Source organism: Lactuca sativa, chromosome 8 (genome assembly GCF_002870075.4).
Source record: "Lactuca sativa cultivar Salinas chromosome 8, Lsat_Salinas_v11, whole genome shotgun sequence".
In the NCBI taxonomy this organism is placed as follows: Eukaryota; Viridiplantae; Streptophyta; class Magnoliopsida; order Asterales; family Asteraceae; genus Lactuca; species Lactuca sativa.
The window spans coordinates 197,114,777-197,133,006 of NC_056630.2; the positions used below are offsets into that span (position 1 = coordinate 197,114,777).

At 35.7% G+C, this 18,230-nt stretch overlaps 3 protein-coding genes across 7 annotated transcripts; 1 reads left to right on the forward strand and 2 right to left on the reverse strand.

The window, feature by feature from the left end:
- Positions 1 to 1,727: 1,727 nt before the first annotated feature.
- Positions 1,728 to 4,187, forward strand: LOC111896193 (protein FAR1-RELATED SEQUENCE 9). 3 transcript variants are annotated; one of them, XM_052766019.1, is made up of 3 exons: positions 1,728 to 1,882; positions 2,251 to 3,764; positions 3,870 to 4,187. In XM_052766019.1, the coding sequence occupies exons 2-3, from the start codon at positions 2,286 to 2,288 to the stop codon at positions 4,035 to 4,037; spliced, it is 1,647 nt and encodes a 548-aa protein (XP_052621979.1). In that variant the 5' UTR covers positions 1,728 to 1,882; positions 2,251 to 2,285; the 3' UTR covers positions 4,038 to 4,187. The 3 variants fall into 3 exon arrangements, with proteins under 3 accessions (XP_052621979.1, XP_052621978.1, XP_023747976.1); XM_052766018.1 differs by having other exon boundaries at positions 1,730 to 1,882; positions 2,064 to 3,764; XM_023892208.3 differs by lacking the exon at positions 1,728 to 1,882 and having other exon boundaries at positions 1,889 to 3,764.
- A 1,658-nt stretch (positions 4,188 to 5,845) lies between these two features.
- On the reverse strand, positions 5,846 to 9,096 carry LOC111896189 (protein FAR1-RELATED SEQUENCE 5). 2 transcript variants are annotated; one of them, XM_023892202.3, is made up of 3 exons: positions 8,735 to 9,096; positions 6,362 to 8,643; positions 5,846 to 6,181 (listed from the first exon to the last, which is right to left on the reverse strand). In XM_023892202.3, exons 2-3 carry the CDS (start codon positions 8,540 to 8,542, stop codon positions 6,008 to 6,010), a joined length of 2,355 nt encoding a protein of 784 aa, XP_023747970.1. In that variant the 5' UTR covers positions 8,543 to 8,643; positions 8,735 to 9,096; the 3' UTR covers positions 5,846 to 6,007. The 2 variants fall into 2 exon arrangements, with proteins under 2 accessions (XP_023747970.1, XP_023747969.1); XM_023892201.3 differs by having other exon boundaries at positions 6,362 to 9,096.
- A 1,357-nt stretch (positions 9,097 to 10,453) lies between these two features.
- On the reverse strand, positions 10,454 to 17,269 carry LOC111896190 (brefeldin A-inhibited guanine nucleotide-exchange protein 1). 2 transcript variants are annotated; one of them, XM_023892203.3, is made up of 11 exons: positions 15,981 to 17,269; positions 15,256 to 15,573; positions 14,785 to 15,121; positions 14,285 to 14,707; positions 13,896 to 14,188; positions 13,544 to 13,817; positions 12,953 to 13,452; positions 12,532 to 12,853; positions 12,064 to 12,439; positions 11,319 to 11,977; positions 10,454 to 11,245 (listed from the first exon to the last, which is right to left on the reverse strand). In XM_023892203.3, the coding sequence occupies exons 1-11, from the start codon at positions 17,003 to 17,005 to the stop codon at positions 10,649 to 10,651; spliced, it is 5,124 nt and encodes a 1,707-aa protein (XP_023747971.1). In that variant the 5' UTR covers positions 17,006 to 17,269; the 3' UTR covers positions 10,454 to 10,648. The 2 variants fall into 2 exon arrangements, with proteins under 2 accessions (XP_023747971.1, XP_023747973.1); XM_023892205.3 differs by lacking the exon at positions 15,981 to 17,269 and having other exon boundaries at positions 14,785 to 15,131; positions 15,256 to 15,439.
- Positions 17,270 to 18,230: the final 961 nt, after the last annotated feature.

Here is an 18,230-nt window from a genome sequence, read left to right on the forward strand (position 1 = left end):
TTTGTTATGCGTGTATAATTAAGTTGACATGTTTAGTGGGAACGGATGTCATAATCTCCTAGGTTCATCATTATTCAGATAAAACCAAATTATTGGATTGGATAATTTGAGTTGGGCTATATGGTTTATATGTTTGGATTTTTGTATTGGTTTGATTGTTATTGGTTAGAACAGAATAGACCAAAAAAATGAATGCAGTTATTTCTTTACTATATATATTTGTAACTGTTTATTAATTTATCGAGAGTTCCTAATGCTTTTATTTTGTCCTAGTTGATTTTGATTCGACAGTAGAAGTATATTGATTTTCCCCAATAATTTAATATTATTTTCTGTAAGTACTTTTAAATTATATGAAAGTCTTGTCCAATTTCCTATTAAAAAATCTTTAGTGAATTTTTAGAGTTCACTATGATCATATGAGATTAAATAGTTTGTGGATTTGAACTTCACAATTAAAGAAAAAGCTTATCCAAGACAACCGAGCTGTGAAAAAGAAAAAGCTTATCATATATTGTGGAAGCTTTTTCCAAAAGAATTTTTTCTTAAAGAATTATAAATTTACAAGCTCTCTCCTAAAGCCTTTTCAATCATTTTGGTGGAGGCATTCTTCAAACAGCTCTTACATAGCCAACTTATATAAACAATAAAACTATAGCAAATCAAAATTATGGTTCCATAAAAAGTTAATGTGAAAAAACTCTGAAGATTTCTTAAGCTTTTAGATTGATTAATTTGAGATTAGGTGACATAAAATAGCTTAAAAAATAAGTTTTCCTGCTGTGGATTCATTTACAAAAGAACTTGGTCAGTCAGTCATTATTAATTTAATAACTTATTTGACAAAAAAAAATGTATAATCACTGGGAATATAAGGGATATATGTGGTTACCGAAGATATAAGAGAATGATCCAATATTTTCATGTTTAGCCAAATAACAACTATATCTCAAAATTTGCATTTTCGATTAAACAAATTTAGTATTGGATTAGCTTTATATCAAATAAATATAAAATTTTAATAAAATAAATAAAAATAAAAAGTCATTTGGAGCTCATATGTCGGATTTCAAACTAATGATGACAAAGTAAAAAATGCATATCGAAATTTTAAGAACATGGTCGAAATCCAATAACGATTTTGAAATTTTCAAAAGGATGTCTTAAATCCAAAATATCAAGAAAGTAATTCGTTATTTACTAAATCTAACAAAAAAATATTAAAGAATCATACCACAAGTTGAAGCAGAATACAATATAACTGCATAAAAATGTCACTGAATTAAAAATCCAATAATAACAAACATTTCATATCTAAAGGGGTAAAGAAAAAACAAAATTACAAGTTTTTAGGTGTAAATGAGAGAAAAATCAATATATATCATCCAAAATGTGAAAATGCCTAATTTTGAAATTGATGGTTTTTTAATAACAAATGACAATTTATATTAATTTTTCATAATAATATGGTAATTTTTGTCATTGTCATTACATGATAACTTTTTCATATAATGAATAATACTTCGAATTTTCGAAATTAATTTATGGATTATCATTAGTCATCACTACAAAAAAAAAAATGTAAAACTATTTAACAAAGCAAACGAATTTTGGAAAAATATCATTTTAGGGTTTAGGATAAAATGACTATTTTATGACAAAGTTAAAAGAGATATTCTATTTTGGTCATTTCTTGATCATCCTCATAAAAATTGTTACTCAAATTTGCAAAAAGCCTGTAGCTTGGGGTTTATGACTTTATGTTAACTTTAACCATAATAGGGCAAGAGATTTGTCACTCCCAAATCCCAATCCCTACTGACAGGTGTCGCCGACGAATTTCTTGCTCGAGTCACAGACGTCCGTTCTACTCATCCGGGAGGTGATTACACTTCTTTCTCGATTCCTCAATTCGTATACTTCATTATTTGATATAATACTTCTGTTAAAGGTGTTCAATGTTGCCTTTTGGTTTCAATTTTCCACAATATGTTCATCCGAAACCCTACTGTGAAACATTCATCGTTGTGTTGAAGCCGATAGCTGCTTCTTTGTATTTTCAGGAGAGAAGCAAAGGGGGAGATGCCAGAGACGATGCTTTTCGTGTATCGTGTGTGTTTCCTTTGTTTTTCTCCGGACCGAGTGAATCAGATTGCATATGAGAGAGAGAGATGGAATTAGATCGAGAACAAAAAGAGAAAAGGGTTTTGTCGAATTAATAAATTCTTAAAAGGTTTTTCTCTATTCCAGGCTTGATCCTACATCCGGATTCCGGCGATCGACAGATGAGTATACGGAGGGGTCTTGGGAGTGATGGTGATCAGCATGTTATTGATTATCTGAAGCGAATGCAAACAGAGAATCCCAGTTTCTTCTATTCAATTCAATGCGATGGTGAGCAATCTAATCGGAGTATCTTTTGGGTTGATTCATCGTTCAGGATGAATTACAGTTATTTTGGTGATACTGTTAGATTAAACACTTCATACGTAGCCCATCAGTTTAGGGTTCCATTGATCTCCATAACTGGGCTCAATCACCATGGTCAACCAGTTCTATTCGGTTGTGGATTGCTTCATTATGAATCCGATTCTTCTTACATTTGGCTACTCCAAAATTGGCTCCATGCAATGTCAGAAAACCACCCTGTCTCCATCACAACCGAACCCAATCATCACATTCAGATGGCTGTTTCACAGGTTTTGCCCCAAACCCATCATCGATTCTGTAAATGGAGCATATTTAGAGAAACCCAACAGAAACTCTCTCATATTTATCAAACACGACCTTCATTCGATAAAGATTTTGGGAATTGCATTCATGAAACAGAGAAAGTAGAAGAGTTTGAATCTTGTTGGCAATCTCTTCTTAAAAAATACTCCCTGATAAACAACGAATGGCTTCAATCAATCTACAATGCACGTCATCAATGGGTTCCTGTTTACCTCCAAGACACGTTTTTTGGAGAATTATACACAAAAATCCCCGAACAAACCCTAAATTTGTTCTTTGATGGTTACATGGACCCCACAACATCAATACAATCTGTAATCAAACAATACGAAGCTGCAATATCATATTGGAATGAGATGGAATTAAAAGCAGATTTTGAAACAACAAACACAATGCCACTTCTTAAAACCCCATCTCCCATGGAAAAGCAAGCTGCCAATCTTTACACCAGAAGGGCATTTTTGAAATTTCAAGAGGAACTAGTCGAGACCCTTGCAAACCCTGCAACTAAGCTTGAAGATAACGGAGCTTTCACAACATTTCAAGTGGCTAAGTTTGGGGAAGAACAGAAACATCAGAAAGGGTATATTGTGAGGTTTAATTCATTTGAAATGAAAGCTAATTGCAGTTGCCATATGTTTGAGTTTTCAGGCATTATTTGTCGACATGTTTTATCGGTTTTTAGAGCAAAAAATGTCCTTACACTTCCTTCTCAGTATATTTTGAAGAGGTGGACAAGGGATGCTAAGAGAGGTGGTGAAATTGTAGTATATGGTCAAGAATTACCAAATGATCCTTGTTGTAATTCTTTGAATGCAAGATATAATAGTTTAAGGCATGAAGCTATAAAGTATGTGGAAGAAGGAGCTAAGTCTATATCTGTTTATAATGTGGCATTGGAAGCTTTACAAGTGGCTTCAAAGAAAGTTTCTGCTTCAAAGAGACAAAGTTTGTTGATGAACAATGGTGTGGTGTTAAATGGAGAGATGGATCTTGGTAATGGAAGTCAAGAAATGGCGTATCAATCTAGAGTAAGTAACTTGTATCTTGTAGTTACAATTTTTATTTGTGTGTATATGTAGCTTAAGAGATTAAGTCATCATGTAGATCCATGAAGTGTGTTTTGGTGTTTTTAGGGTGAGAAGGAAAAGAAAATTCGGGAATTGAGTGCTGAGCTGGAGGATACAAATAAAAAATGTGAAGTATATCGTGCGAATCTATTGGCTGTTTTGAAAGATATGGAGGAACAGAAGCTGAAGCTCTCAGTTAAAGTGCAGAATGCAAGGCTAAGCTTAAAAGAATGAGTTGCTTTCATCAGTTTTTGGCCAAAAGCATGTTTGCTTTGATCTTTTTAACCTCCACCAAAAGTGAAACCCATGTACATCAAATCAAGCCACATATTAGTTTAAATATTTGTTGCAATAAAGAAATTCGGAAGGAAATCTTGTTTTTCATCAATTGCCTTTTTTTCTTTGCCATAAGAATATCGTCTTTGGATCAAGGGACGTGAAACTAGATTGTTGGTTCTAAAAAGACCGAAGAAAGTGAAAAGAAAAATTTGGATTTGGGTTTAGGGATTAGGATTTATATTTTGCTTGATATGATAGTTGGGTAGCACGAGCAACTGTGATTTATTGTGATTCCAACCAGTAGCTTCAAATAAATTCTTGTGCTAAGTTCTTACATTGTTTGATGACATGACACAACCGCCTACTAAAAACTTTAAACTAGAAGCCGATACAAAATATATGTGGATAATGAAAACCATAAGACTTGCTTATCTCATGTGTGCCAATAAAAAAATCATTGAAGTATGGGTCATAACTGACAAAATAACATTATTTGATGCAAATGAGTTTCCAATAAGAAAACTAAGATGAATGAAAAGAAACGGCTTGTAACCAAGGGATTTATAAAGGCTCAGTGGTATCGACCATGAAGAAATTTTTTCACTTGTTGCTATGTTAAAGTCGGTAAGGTTTTTATTTGACATATCTACATATTATGACTATGAATATGACAAATGGATGTCAAAACAGTCTTACTTAATGGGAACTAATTAGAGGATATGTACATAACACAACTTGATTGTTTTTTCTTTTTTTTCAATCCAAAGAATCCTAACAAGATATATAAGCTTTAAAAATACATTTAAGGATTTAAGCAAGCTTCTTAGAGTTGGAATCTTCTATTTGATGAGAAGAAAAAAGACTTTGGGTTTCACAAAAATGAAGATAAGCCATTTGGATACAAGAAGTTTATTGTATTCCCTTATATTGTATTTGGACAACATATTTACTCATCGAAAAAAAAAAAAAACAAAAAAAAAAAAAAAAAAAACAAAAAACATCACACCCTTGCAGAAAGTCAAGTATTGTCTAGGAAGATGTTTCTCTATGAAATATGTACGGAGAATATATATATATATATAGGTCAAAATGACTAACTGGACTTGGTTAAAGTATGTACATAGATACAATCTTGAAATGGTTTTCAATGAATAAATACATGTGAGGACAATAAATGATGAATATATTCAATACTCCTTGGTTTCTTTATCTATTATGTTAGACCTTATATGTCACATGTTTAACTTTATTTACCGTATTTTTAACTCGTTTATTTTATCTACTTTATATATTACACTAATTATTCAAATACAAAACATATATTTATTTTTACAAATAAAATAGAGCGTGTGTGAAACCCCCATGGAAGACAATGTTGCAGATCCTCATAACGAATCTTCTCTCAGGTTATACACTATGGACATGCATATGATAGGAATGAGATTTCTATCTTAGTGGGAGTAGTATGAGTTGATTGATAAAATCCAAATTGTAACATGATGAGTGATGACATATGTTTTGATTTAAAAAGTTAAATGCATATGTATGAATAGCCTTAATTTGTCATAGGAATCACAAAGGAGTTTGAAAGGTATTGTGAAATATTGTTTGATATCCCAAGAGATGGATGATGGATATGGTAAACGATTAAAATCACTTCTCATCTCATTTTCTTCCATGTTTATTATCTCAAGTGTCACATATTGCATAACAAAACAAAAGAAAAAGAAAAAGAAAAAGAATTGAGATGGGAAGGCTGAAAATGGATGGAATAATCATAATAATAATAATGATAAGGAAACTATACATATATGTTGGGCATGGGCAATTGGGCATCATCAAAGAATACTCTTTCAGCCAAGAAAACAGCTACAGCTATAGCTATAATAAGAGAAAAAGAAGAAACTTTACTTTGTTTTGTTTACTTACAAGCAATCTTTCATACTATACTTTATGATCTGGACTTTAAGTGATAGCTGTTGTTTATGGTCTTCAATGTCTCTCAAAACTGAAACCAAGTTGCTCCTATAAACTTCACACTTTCTCCTACCTGAATCCACCTCTTGCTTAAGTTCTTCAATCTTCCTATCCATCTCATCCTACACAACAAACAATCATATAACTTACTAATCTCAATACCATCTGTCCTCTTTAATATCCAGCAGAAATTAAATGCAAAATAAAGATTTTAGTTAAAACAAAAAGAAGAGTAAAGAAGAAAACTTGTTTGCAGTATCATAAGATTTGTAATACAAAAAGCTATATATAAAGAAACTAACCTCTGATAAATTCTGATCCAAATGTCCACAATGATTACCAATATCCATTTTTGTCAGTGTCCCATTGCTTCTAGAATCTTCCCTGCTACGCCCATTAACCATAAAACCTGTTCCTTCATTTTTTGCTGACATGGCAACTTTCCTTGCAGCCTCTTCCAAAGCAACCATGGCCACATTATATGTATCAACAGATTCAGCCCCTTCTTCCACAAATTTAAAAGCTTCATGCCGAAGGGTATTATACCTCACAGTATGCGACTCTAAATAACCAGAAAACGCATCATTACCTCTTTCTTCAAGTATCACGCTACTCTTTGCATTTATTGTCCATCTTTTCAAAATATAACATGAAGGAAGTGTAAGAACATTTGTCACTCTAAAAACAGCCAAAACATGTCTGCATAAAAGACCCGAAAATTCAAACATACAGCAACTACAAGTAGCTCTCATTTCAAGAACATTGAAGTTGACACTGTAAGATTTGTTGTCTTCACCAAATTTTGAAACTTGATATGTTGTCACCTCACCGTTGTCTTCAACTTTGGATGCCATTAAAGTAAGTGTCCCGATTAATTCCTCTTGAAATCTCATGAAGATTTTTCTTGTATAGAGTTCGGATGCTTGTTTTTCCATTGGAGATGGAGTTCTTAAAAGAGGGAGGGAGTTCATTGTGTCATAATCCGCTTTCACTTCCTTCTCATTTCGGCTTTCCAATGCTTTTTCGTATAACTTTATGAATTGATTTAGAGTTGTTGATGCGTTTATATACCCATCAAAATAAGAATTCATGCTATCACTTCTTTGGGTTATAGACATTTCTGCAAAGAAAGTGTCACGTAAATAGACAGGAACCCATTGTTTACGTGAGGTGTAGATTGCTTGAAGCCAATCGTGATCACTAAGATCATATTTATCAACAAGTGACAACCAACAAGCTTCAAATTCATCAACTGAATCGGTTAAATTCACGGATTTATGGAAATCCGCTTCGAAATTTGGGTATTTGAGGAACACGTGAGATAACTTTTCCTGGCATTTCTTGAAGATGTGCCATTTGCAGAAACGGTGACGAGTGTCAGGAAAAACTTGCATGATGGCTGATCGAATGACTGTATCATGATCTGTGGTGATTGATACTGGGAGGCGGGAGGACATGGCTGAAACCCATGTTTTGAAAAGCCAAACGAATGAGGATTCGGATTCGTTTATGAGAAAAGCACAGCCGAATAACACGGGTTGACCATGATGATTGATTCCAGTGAAAGGTGCAAAGGGTAAACGATACCTGTTTGATCTGTAGGTGGTGTCAAATGTGAATGTATCCCCAAAGTGAGTGTAGTTGGATCTTGCTTTTGTGTCAGCCCAGAAGAGATTACCTGTTGACTGTTCTTCATCCCCCTGGACAGCATAGAAGAATGATGGATTTTCTGCTTGCATCTGCTTGAGATAATCAAGGAGAAGCTGTATGTCTCCTTCTAAACTTCTTTGCCTGTTGTTCCTCATGTAGTTTCTACAATCTACCTCTGTGAATCCGACTTTACTGATGCCACCATACTCTTTGATCAAGGCTGACATGATTCTCCGGGGACCCATTCCAGCAGCCTGAAGAGTATCAATCAGAGTTTTAGCAGGACCAGAGATTTGGCGATGGGATCTCAGGCAGTGGACTTGGTCCGGTGGAACTAATTCATGGTTATGCTCTTTCACAAACGTTGACACAATCCATTTCCCTGAATCCTGAATCTTCACAGACATTGATGCTTTGCAACCTACTCTGGTGACAGTTCTAGGTCGTTTAATCTCTCTATCTTTGGTTCGTTTCTCATTTAGGTTGCGAAATCCTTCTTTTGCACAAACAAAGGATCTCTGTATGATGGCTCCATCTTTCCTGGACCTACGGGAGGAGCTAACACGGGTGCTGAACCCTACACGACGAGCATATGAGTTATAGAAACCCTTGGCAGCTTCTTCAGATTCGAATTCCATCCCCTCAAAAGGCTCGAGATCCAGGTCGCGTTGAGGAACGTAAGTTGAAGTATCGAAGAAGAGACTCCCACTGCTGGTTCCGACCATGGCGGCGGTGGGAGAATCATCAGTCATCTCTTCATCGTCGATAATCGCTACTGAATCATCTCCACCGCCTCCTAGTCCTATGTCGAATTCGATCACCTCGTTTTCCATGTCCAATTCCAATCCAGGTCCAATTCGAAACGGATGAAGCTTGAATGACGTAATATAAGTATTTCAGTAGGAATTGAGGTCTTCGAATGAGAATTTGTAGTCTATGTCAAAGCATAAACAATAAAAGTCATGACATAAACCAAGGTTCCATGAGAGGATCAAGTTGGAGGAGCGAACAAGGGAATAACTTACCACCATCATTGATACGCTGCATTGAACAGCTTCATGTGCCTGACTATTATAAATACATGTATAGAAAAAGCTGGGATTGAACAATAACAAGGAGGAATCGGAGAGCTTTGTTCCAGTATTAGGGTTTCTTATAATATGATTAGATGAAAGAGAACGTTCGATTAGTATTGAGTATTGCTATTAACAAGCAGGTCTATCAATATGAGAGGGGAAACGAAGAGTGGAATCGCATTTGGAATCGGTGGTTGCGGATCTCCTCCTCTTCTTCCTTGTTTCTGGCTTTCTGCTCCTCCTGCGTTTTTACTCTTGAGGTTCGGTGCTTTAGGATCTATTTTGGCTTTAAATTTTTCACTTTCTTGTTGTCCCAAAAGGAAAGAAAGAAACAAAATATATGTTTTATTTTTTGGAAACTGAAGTATTGAACCTTTTTTACATATTATTTAGTTCATAAAGTTTCAACGAGTTACACTAGTTTCTTCAACTAAAAATATATATTCTTTTAGTAACTCCTAAATGGTCTAAAAACTTCACTATTGATATGAAATAGAAAAACATTGATCATCGTTAAAATCACATTATCCATGCGTGTTAAGACATTTAGGCACTACTAATATTTTCGACATGTTAAACTGTGAGACCGATGTCTGAAAACTTTTACTTCAATCACTTAGATTTTATCTCACTGATTACAAACCTAAAATCATGAGTTATACTCGGTTACTCACCTCGCCACGTCCCTTAAACTCACCAAAATCTCTTGAAAACTTCACCACCTTCTCCTTCCACACAAACAATGGTGTGTGCAACATGAACAACTATTGTTGTGGTTTATGCAAAGAAGAGTGATGAACAAGGAGAAGAAGAAAGATGCAGTAGGATGGCAGTCTTACATTGGTCGTGGTATGTTGTGTCACATACAACGATCCCTCACGATCATTGCACAACAAGAGAAGGGTAGCGATGTGGACAGTCCTGGTGGCCTTGCCACCTGGCCACGAAGCCCTCTCGTGCCACGAAGCCCTCTCGTGTCTGGTATACCTAAGGGCCTGAGTAAGTAGCACATATGTGTATGTTATAATCAAAATAGAATGAGTCGTAAATATAAAGTTGCAAAACATTTAGCAACTCGATTAATGAAGAAGTAATATATTGTTTCATCTTAGGAAGAATCAAAAAATAGTTAAAATTATTATTGGTAAGGAAAGCAAGTTAGAACTTACACCTGATAGATAATTGGGAATCTTGAAAATATTAAGGGTTTTCCTAATTTTTTGGTAAGTGATGTTTTCTTTTAAAGGACTTTAAGTTTAATTAAGGATACATTTTGTATATGAAAGTTAGCTTATAAGTTAGATTTTTAAAAATAGTTTTTTTTTTTTTTTGAAAGAGAGTTTTTTAAAAATAGTTATTGACATGAAAAGCATGATTAAGTTTTTGGTTTAGTTTTAAAAAGTTCTTATAGTGCTTTTTGTATCTCAAGACTAATAAAACATAATTTTTTATTAGTCAAAAGCTAGTTTTTCAACTTTCAACTACCCTTCGGTACAAAATGTTTTCCAACTTTTTGTTAGCTTTCAAGGTAGTGCCTAAATGTTTTTGCAAGTGATGTTTAGTAGTCAACGTCCAGCGGACCAATAATGATATTGTCTTCACACATTAGCTATCAATAACACAACTGTCTCACAAATTTACCATTAGCAAGTTGTTTGTATTGATGAATGAAAAGAATGAGCATATGCCATACCATACCATACCCTACAATACAAATACAAATACAACACTCACACTACAGTCCCAAAAATGGAGCACAAGATAAACAAACCATGTCATAACCAAAACTACACCACTACCCTACAAATACATATATATTTTTTTAATGTATAATATATATAATTACAGAAAAAAAAAAACATGTCACGATTTCATTATTATTATCGGGCCTATACATCTCTGAAACAACTCACTCAAAACCATCTGTACTTCACGCGAGCTATGCTCACACCTCACTAACTCCACCATCAATGGAAAAACCCGAGCCGCATACTTTCTAAAAATATCATTCTCCACTTCACTCAAAACCCTCAAGGCCGACACAAGCAACCCTGTTCTCGCACCTAACTCTTCCTTCACTGCTGAATTCAACGGAAGTATCCAATGAACATGTTCTTGTTGTTTTTCTAATTTAGAACAGTTTAAGTATATTTTTATGATTTGCTCACACGTTGAAAACAGCTGAGGTTCGATCTCCATTTCGGAAGATAGATCCGGGTCGGTCGCTAGTAAGTGGTGGAGGAGATTGAGCATGTTTTGGTACGATTCGTTTTCGAAATGGATCACGGGTGGGTCGGATAGTTCGAGAATGGAGCATGCTTTTTGGAGCTTTTTGTGGAGATTTGTTTCGGAGGATAGTTGTTGTGAATGTGATACAGTTTGTAAGAAGATTTCCAACACGATTTTCACACTTGATGCTTTTAGTAAATGTTGGTGCATGTTGTAGAGATCCGTTGTCACCTGTTATTTTGTTAAAAATAAGAATATTTTTGAAAGTGTAATACTAAAGTAATAAGTAATAAGTAATAACTACCTGCATGATAAGTAGCTGAGTTGATATATGTGTTTTCATTCGTGAAACAACGTATCCCGCAGTTTGCAAGTTATCATCTTCATAATCTTGAATTGAATTAGAACCATTTCCATCTCCATTTCCATTGAGCATCTCAGCATCATCGTAGATTTGGCCAACATTAGGTGGCATCTCAATCCGATCCATAACCCTAACAAGTTTGAAAAAACCGGGTAACATGGAACCCGAAGTGTCTTTCAAAGCAAGAAAAATAGAAGCCCATTCGTCTTCAGTCAACAACCCGCCCAACTCACCCACGAGTCTCATTAAACCGGTTACTCCGGTGCTAGCAGAACCTTGACCCGGGGTTTTCAAGAATCCTGCTAGTAGCGATATAACCGAGGATAAATGGGCCCCACGCATTATCGGGAAAAAGTTTATGAATAAATCGATTAAACATCGAGTTGCTACAGAGCAAGTTTCCGAATCCCATGTCTTGTTTTGTTGATTTTCCTTTTTTTCATTTACGGATTTGAAAATGGGAAAAACTACAGTGTTGATGACTGTGATCCAAAATGAGCGGGAGAAGAGATGTCCATGGTCTTTTAGGATGTTGAAAAGGACTTCTAACGCGCTTTTTCTAATGGCTAATCTTGGGTCTGATGTTAATGAAGATAACCCTGAAAGTAATGATAAGAAAAGTATCATGTCATTGTCATGTTTAGAGGATTAGGAAAGTAAGTAAGTTAGTTAGTTAGTTAGTTACCACTGAGTAAAGGGATCCAATAGGATGCATGTTCATCTTTCTCCATGGGAGTTTGTCCATCGGTTTCAGCAGTTTCTTTAACCACTTGAATGCTTGAAGTTGAATCATCATCAACAGGAACAGTTTCTTGATTGCAGATAAGTCCTCCTTCTGCAAGTTTCACAGCACAGAATCGAAGAAAAGCAATGGCGTTGAGGCTTACATCACTGTTGAATCTGCTGTTAGTGAAGGTGATGAGGCATCTCACACAATCAGTGAAAGTTGCAGTTTCGGTTTCGGTTATGTAAGGGAAATATTCGCGTACTATTTTCTCCATTGTCTCAAATGCTAACAACACAATGTTCTTCCTTTCATCAGCTCCAGCTGCTGTTAATGCCTATATAATCACATATATATATATATTTCAAATAAACTTTCACTTTTTCAGTTTTTCCAAAGTTAGTTTTTTTAAATTTGACTTTGACTTACCATGAAAACGCTTTTCCAACCGGATTTTACGTTATCGACCCTGCTGAGGATCATTTGTGAGAGGCAACGAACAATGAGTTCTCTGATTTCAACAGAGTTGCTTTTCTGCATGACAATGACAAAAGGCCTTAAAAACTCATTCTGGAAATTGTAATTTGCCAATTCTTCACGTTCAAGAAATTTCATGGAAAGTTGGCGTAAGGAATCCATGACAAAAATGGCAACTGAAAGGTTTTCTGATAAACCAACTGAAACAAAGAAGTCTGAAAGCACGCTCCATATGCGAGACCACACTAATCTGATTCGGTTCATGTTGTAGTGCCTGAAAAAAATCCAAATCATAAGGTGTGAAATTACTTATTTAGACATTGAAAAGAAAAATAAAAAAAGAAAAAAGAAAAGAACAAGGATAGGATCTTACGCAACTTCAACTATTTTAGTGAGACTGAACACCCGAGGATCTGTAACAGACTGCAACTCTGTCATGGAAACTTTACAAAGAGCTTTCACAAAAGCTACAATAGCTTCACTATCTAGTCTCTGGCTATGAGCAAAGATGTGATTAAGCTCAAAATTCCCAATTTGTTCAAGAAGGTTTAAGTTGGAAATGAAGTTGTTGATTTGATCTGGGGTTACTAATCCTGATGTGTGATTATTGGAAGAAGTGCTGTCATAAGAACTGCCTCGAACAACAGCCATTACAACTGGATTTTGAAGGGTTCCTTTCTTTTTTAAGGATGTGAAATTGGACTTTACAGATTTCTCTTCTGTTTCAATGTTTGATCCACTTAAAAAAGATGCATCAGATGGAGCGCCTTCTCCTAACAGCTGTAAATGCTCGAATCTAGATAGGCATGTCAATATGTGTTCCCATGAATCTTGAAGATAGTTTCCGTCTTCTATCGCGATTGCTATTATTGTCTACCAATATTTTTTTTTTTAATTTAAAATGTCAGTTTAAAGATTTTTGGAAAATAAGAAAAAAGAAAGGGAATACCGAATAGGCGAATACCTTGACAGCATCGACATTTTTTTGCTTCATATCTGCAGCACAATGAAGGTATGTGAACTTGGCAACAGTTGTGACTAATGCGTCTCTCTGTGTCTGCATACCCATGACAGCTGTCACATGCACAGCATGGCGAATGCCATGTAAGCAATGATTAGTTGCTGCCCTGTCATCACTCTGGTCAAGTGTTACACTGAAGGCAGCAAGCATTGGGCCCCAACAGACTTCCACCATAAACCTCAATATGGCTGCATCTGCTACAGCATAGTAAGTAGATCTGCAGACACAAACATACAAAGAAATCAGAATGGAATGGAATAGCAAATTCCAATTCCATCGGAATCAGCAAACTTACTCTGATTTTCCTGATTTTGCCTTGAATTGTTCTTGGATGTGTCTAATAAGAGCTCCATTTGCACCCAATGGTTTTTCTTCAGTTTGTTTCCAAACAAGATTAAGTATACCATCCAACCCTAATAATCGATTAACACTGTTTGTCTGTTTGCTTTGTGGTATTGATGAAGCATCTGCTTTCATCTTAATTTCATTTTTCACAATTTGATCATAAAGAGCACCCAAATACTCTTCAGCTAAGTCCTTTCCATCATCAATCCCACGGTTGTTCCGAATAAAATCAGCTTTACTCATCTTTCATATAAACAAACCAAAGCATCAAAATCAGAAAATATATATTTATAAACTGGGAATAAATAGAAGGTTGAAATTGAAAATTGAAATCCTGACCTTATCTTTGACCATGCTGTTATGGGCATCCGTATTGAGCATAATCACAGAATATGCAAGAACATATGCTGTGTCAGCACTAGTGAAGGAATTAGGGTTGCACTTACAATATCTTTCAGCAAATTTTTCCATGATTCTGTCAATTTTTTGAGCTTCACCAGGTAATCTGAAACCCCTTAGAAAAAACCTAAGAGCCTCACCAAAATCCCTTCCATCAAAATTAAAGGAATCCACATAAGCATGCATTACTTTTAAAGAAAAATCCTCCCTTTCACCAAGATAATCACCAATCATTGTCTCATTTAAACCAGAAGTGTTTTTCAAAAACATTGCAACTGATTCAGGTGTCCCTTCAACTTTCTTGTTACTTATCAAAAACTCAATACCCTTCGAAGGCTTCCTATTGAACAGAGCAATACCTTTCTGCAGTATCATTCAAGGTTATAGTTTTAGTGCATAAAAAGTTAAAACCCTAATTTTAAGATAAATTATATTTATACCTGAAGTTCTATCTTGTAAGCTCTTCGTTGCTCTAATGTAGCAGTGGAATGTTCAGAATTTGGTTCTTGATGCAAATCCAAATCAGGAAGACTTACATCATCTCCTCCTACACTCATGCTACTTTCAAGAACACTATCATTATTATCAGATGTGTTGTTCTTTACACCAAATTCACCTATTCTTAGCTGTTGATCCATCCAAACTCCCATTGATTTGATGATCATAACCAAACATTTAACAGATTCAAATCTGAATGTCAGATCATGAACAGGAGACAAGGTGGTTGTGGAACCAGGTGGTGGACCTAGAGCAGTTTTCAGAAGACCATTCACAGTCCTGCAAATGTCTGACCGAATTAACAAGGTTTAAATATTGTATTTTCCATTTTAATGTTGTTAAAACATTATGTTTTGAAAAATAGCAAAACATGATAACATGAGATGCTTTAGAAACTTTAACCGGTTTGTTACCTTTCAAAAATGTTTGGGGAGTCAACATCACAATCATAGTTGACAAAAATGTCGATCATAATCTGTGAATCTTGAGATACTTTATCCAGTAAATTAAGGATTGTCATCTTTTGTATGAAACTTGGCTGAAGGACATTTTCAAGAACACGGAGAATGAGCATGGGGAAAAATATCCCGATTTCTGATTTCAACACAGATCTGTATTTGCTTAGTAAGCTCTGAAATATTGCACAGAGAAGCTGAAATATTGACATGACTGAAAGTGCACTGTTCTTCAGTAAGGACAAGCAAAGGAACTGTTTGATCACGTTTAGGAACCTGTGAAGTAAGATATTGCAATCATCAAGCCTTAGAAAGTTTATATGTTTAAATTATTGCTGGAAAGTAAAATAAAATAGAAGTATAAAAAACAAGCAACTGGAGGTTACATTCAAGATAATTGATTAATCATAATAGAATATTGATATTTTAGAGCTTTTACATACAGGTTTAGTTCCTTTTCCATTAAAGGCATGAAAAAGTCTACAGCTTGGTGGTTGAATTTCTTGTCCTATACCTTACTGACTCAAGGTACTAACTGAACTTATGAAAATGGCATTGTCAAAGCAACATATATTTGTTCTGATGACATGAAGTTATCAGGCAATCTTAAGAGTGTTAAGAGGTATACAGACATTTATCTAAACATCAAAGGGTGTCGATTTAAGAGACATGCAGTTACTTGCCTCTCGTTTGTACGCCATAGTGGACCTGCATTGTCCATGATTACCTTCAATAGCTCCAGAGACAACATCTTTCCCCTCAAAAGGATCTGATCGTCAGATTGGTCCTGAGAAGAGAATTTCATCGACAGCTTGCATAAATTCTTGAAAACCATGACCCCATCATCCCTTATCTTAGAATAACCACTCAAATCCTCCTTATCTGGCAATTCAGCATGCGGAGACTCAGCTTTTTCACTGGCATTACCGTCTTGCAGTTCAGGCAACGATTTTGCATTAAGATCAGCATCGACTACGTTAGTGAAAACAACCTCGTTAATGAAGTTCTGAACAAACTGTATAGAACTCCCCTCATTAAGATTTCTATCATTGAACTCTAACAGCTCGGTAACGGATACTGTATTAAAGGTGACTAGCAGGGAATCCCCTTCTACCCTAGCGAATATGATAGCCATCATCTGAGCCAACACCGACTTTGCACAGATCTGGTTAGTTCCATTGACACCTCCAAGATATATATTATAGCATGTCTTCACAATCTGGTTAAGGCATTCGGCCCGGATCAAAACAGTGGATGATCGAACGGCTGAGAGCAAAGTTTTGAGGACTGCGAGCTCAACAGCCTCTTCGCCGAGACCACTGCACTTGCATATAGAATCAATGAGACGGAATATGAGGGAGGAGGGTTGTTCAGAGGGGTCGATCTCGCAGCGGATGAGGCGGAGGGAGAAAAGACGGAAGCAACAGTCGAGGGCGGGTTCGACGACTTTAGGAGAAGATGAATCAATGGCTAGGATGAGGGGAAGGATGAAGGATTCAGCGTCGGATACGGAGGAGACGCCGTATAGAGGAGTTGATGAGGAAGAATCGTCGGTGAGGGTTTCGAGCTTGTCGAGGGCGGATTTGCAGGCAGCGACGATGTGAGAGTGTTTGCGCCAGGCAGCATTTTTTATGATCTTGTCGAGTGATGGCCCCAGTAACCATCCGCAGCGGGATTGGCCGCCTAGGGTTTGAGACCCCGACGACATTGCTGTTGATGGCAGGAAGAATTCTCAAATGCGATGAGCTAAAGAAGAAGATGAAGATCTTGATTTTGGTTTTGATGTTGATGTTGTTGTTGAAGATGGGAGATTGACGATAGATGATCCCATCTGGGAATCAATTTCATTAATGAGATTGAGATTTGATCTGAATTGATACTAAACGCGTATCGCCTGTAAATTCAACCCACGCACGAAAAGCTCTTAACTTCATTTCGAATCTACTCTTCTTCTTAACTAACGCTTCCTTTCCTAAATTGATTAAATTTGTCAATAAAGAATTACTTTTGTGTCGGTTTCTTCTATAAAGTTATAGTATATTATTTATATATTACATAAAATAATATACATTTCCCCATAACGATAATAAAAAAAATAAAAATAAAAAAAAAAAAAAAGAGAGAGAGAAAATTACACGGTTGGTCCCTATGGTTTGTTGTTACTTGTACGCTTTGTCCCTGTAAAGAATTTTTAACTCAGATCATCCCTATAACTTTATTTTGTTACCCGCCTAGTCCCTTAGTTAACCTTCCGTCTTATTTGGGGTTAGGAACTACTCACGTGAGTGACACGCTGGGGGCATTTTTGTCCTTTCAACCCTACAACGGACTTAAAACTACTTCTCCTTCCTTCTTTTCTCAATCGGTGCTTCCACTTCTCCTCTTCTACTCCATTTCTTTTGCTCGTGAAGATTGAAGATCCACAAAATTGTTATGGTGAAATGTAAGTGTGGAGCTGTAGGGATCATACGAACTTCAGGAACAAAGAGAAACCCTGGTAGGCCGTTTTATGCATGCCCTTTACAGGTATTGAGTTATCAATTTTTTTTGGTAATTTCTAGGATGAACCCTAGTTTGTGCTAATCGAGGCTATTGAAAACTTCAGGGACCCAGAAGTGGATTTATTTCGTGGGTAGATGAAGAAAATCATATGTATGAGGCTGAAAGCCAAAATCTTGAGCTTGAAATCCATAATGAAGAAGTTCAAATCCAAAATCGTGACCTTGAAATCCAGAATGAAGAACTTGAAATCCAAAATCGAAACCTGAAAATGTTGTTAATTGTTAGTTGGATTTTGTTTTTTGGGATAATTGTTTACAAGTTGTAGTATTAGGTATATCAGTAGTGGTTTTTGGTTGAAGATGATCTAATGAAAGGGTAATATTAGCATGTTTGTATTGTTGCATTTTAATGAAATGGTATATTTTGGTACA

Excerpts from the sequence above, each read along its gene's own strand:
- LOC111896193 (XM_052766019.1), top strand. The coding sequence starts at position 2,286 with ATGAGTATACGGAGGGGTCTTGGGAGTGATGGTGATCAGCATGTTATT. Across the intron at positions 3,765-3,869 it reads AAATGGCGTATCAATCTAGA|GGTGAGAAGGAAAAGAAAAT; the intron begins GTAAGTAACTTG and ends TGGTGTTTTTAG.
- LOC111896190 (XM_023892203.3), bottom strand. The coding sequence starts at position 17,005 with ATGTCGTCGGGGTCTCAAACCCTAGGCGGCCAATCCCGCTGCGGATGG. Across the intron at positions 15,574-15,980 it reads CTATGGCGTACAAACGAGAG|GTTCCTAAACGTGATCAAAC; the intron begins GCAAGTAACTGC and ends CTTACTTCACAG. Across the intron at positions 14,708-14,784 it reads CTTACAAGATAGAACTTCAG|AAAGGTATTGCTCTGTTCAA; the intron begins GTATAAATATAA and ends ATGATACTGCAG.
- LOC111896189 (XM_023892202.3), bottom strand. The coding sequence starts at position 8,542 with ATGGAAAACGAGGTGATCGAATTCGACATAGGACTAGGAGGCGGTGGA. Across the intron at positions 6,182-6,361 it reads TGGATCAGAATTTATCAGAG|GATGAGATGGATAGGAAGAT; the intron begins GTTAGTTTCTTT and ends TTTGTTGTGTAG.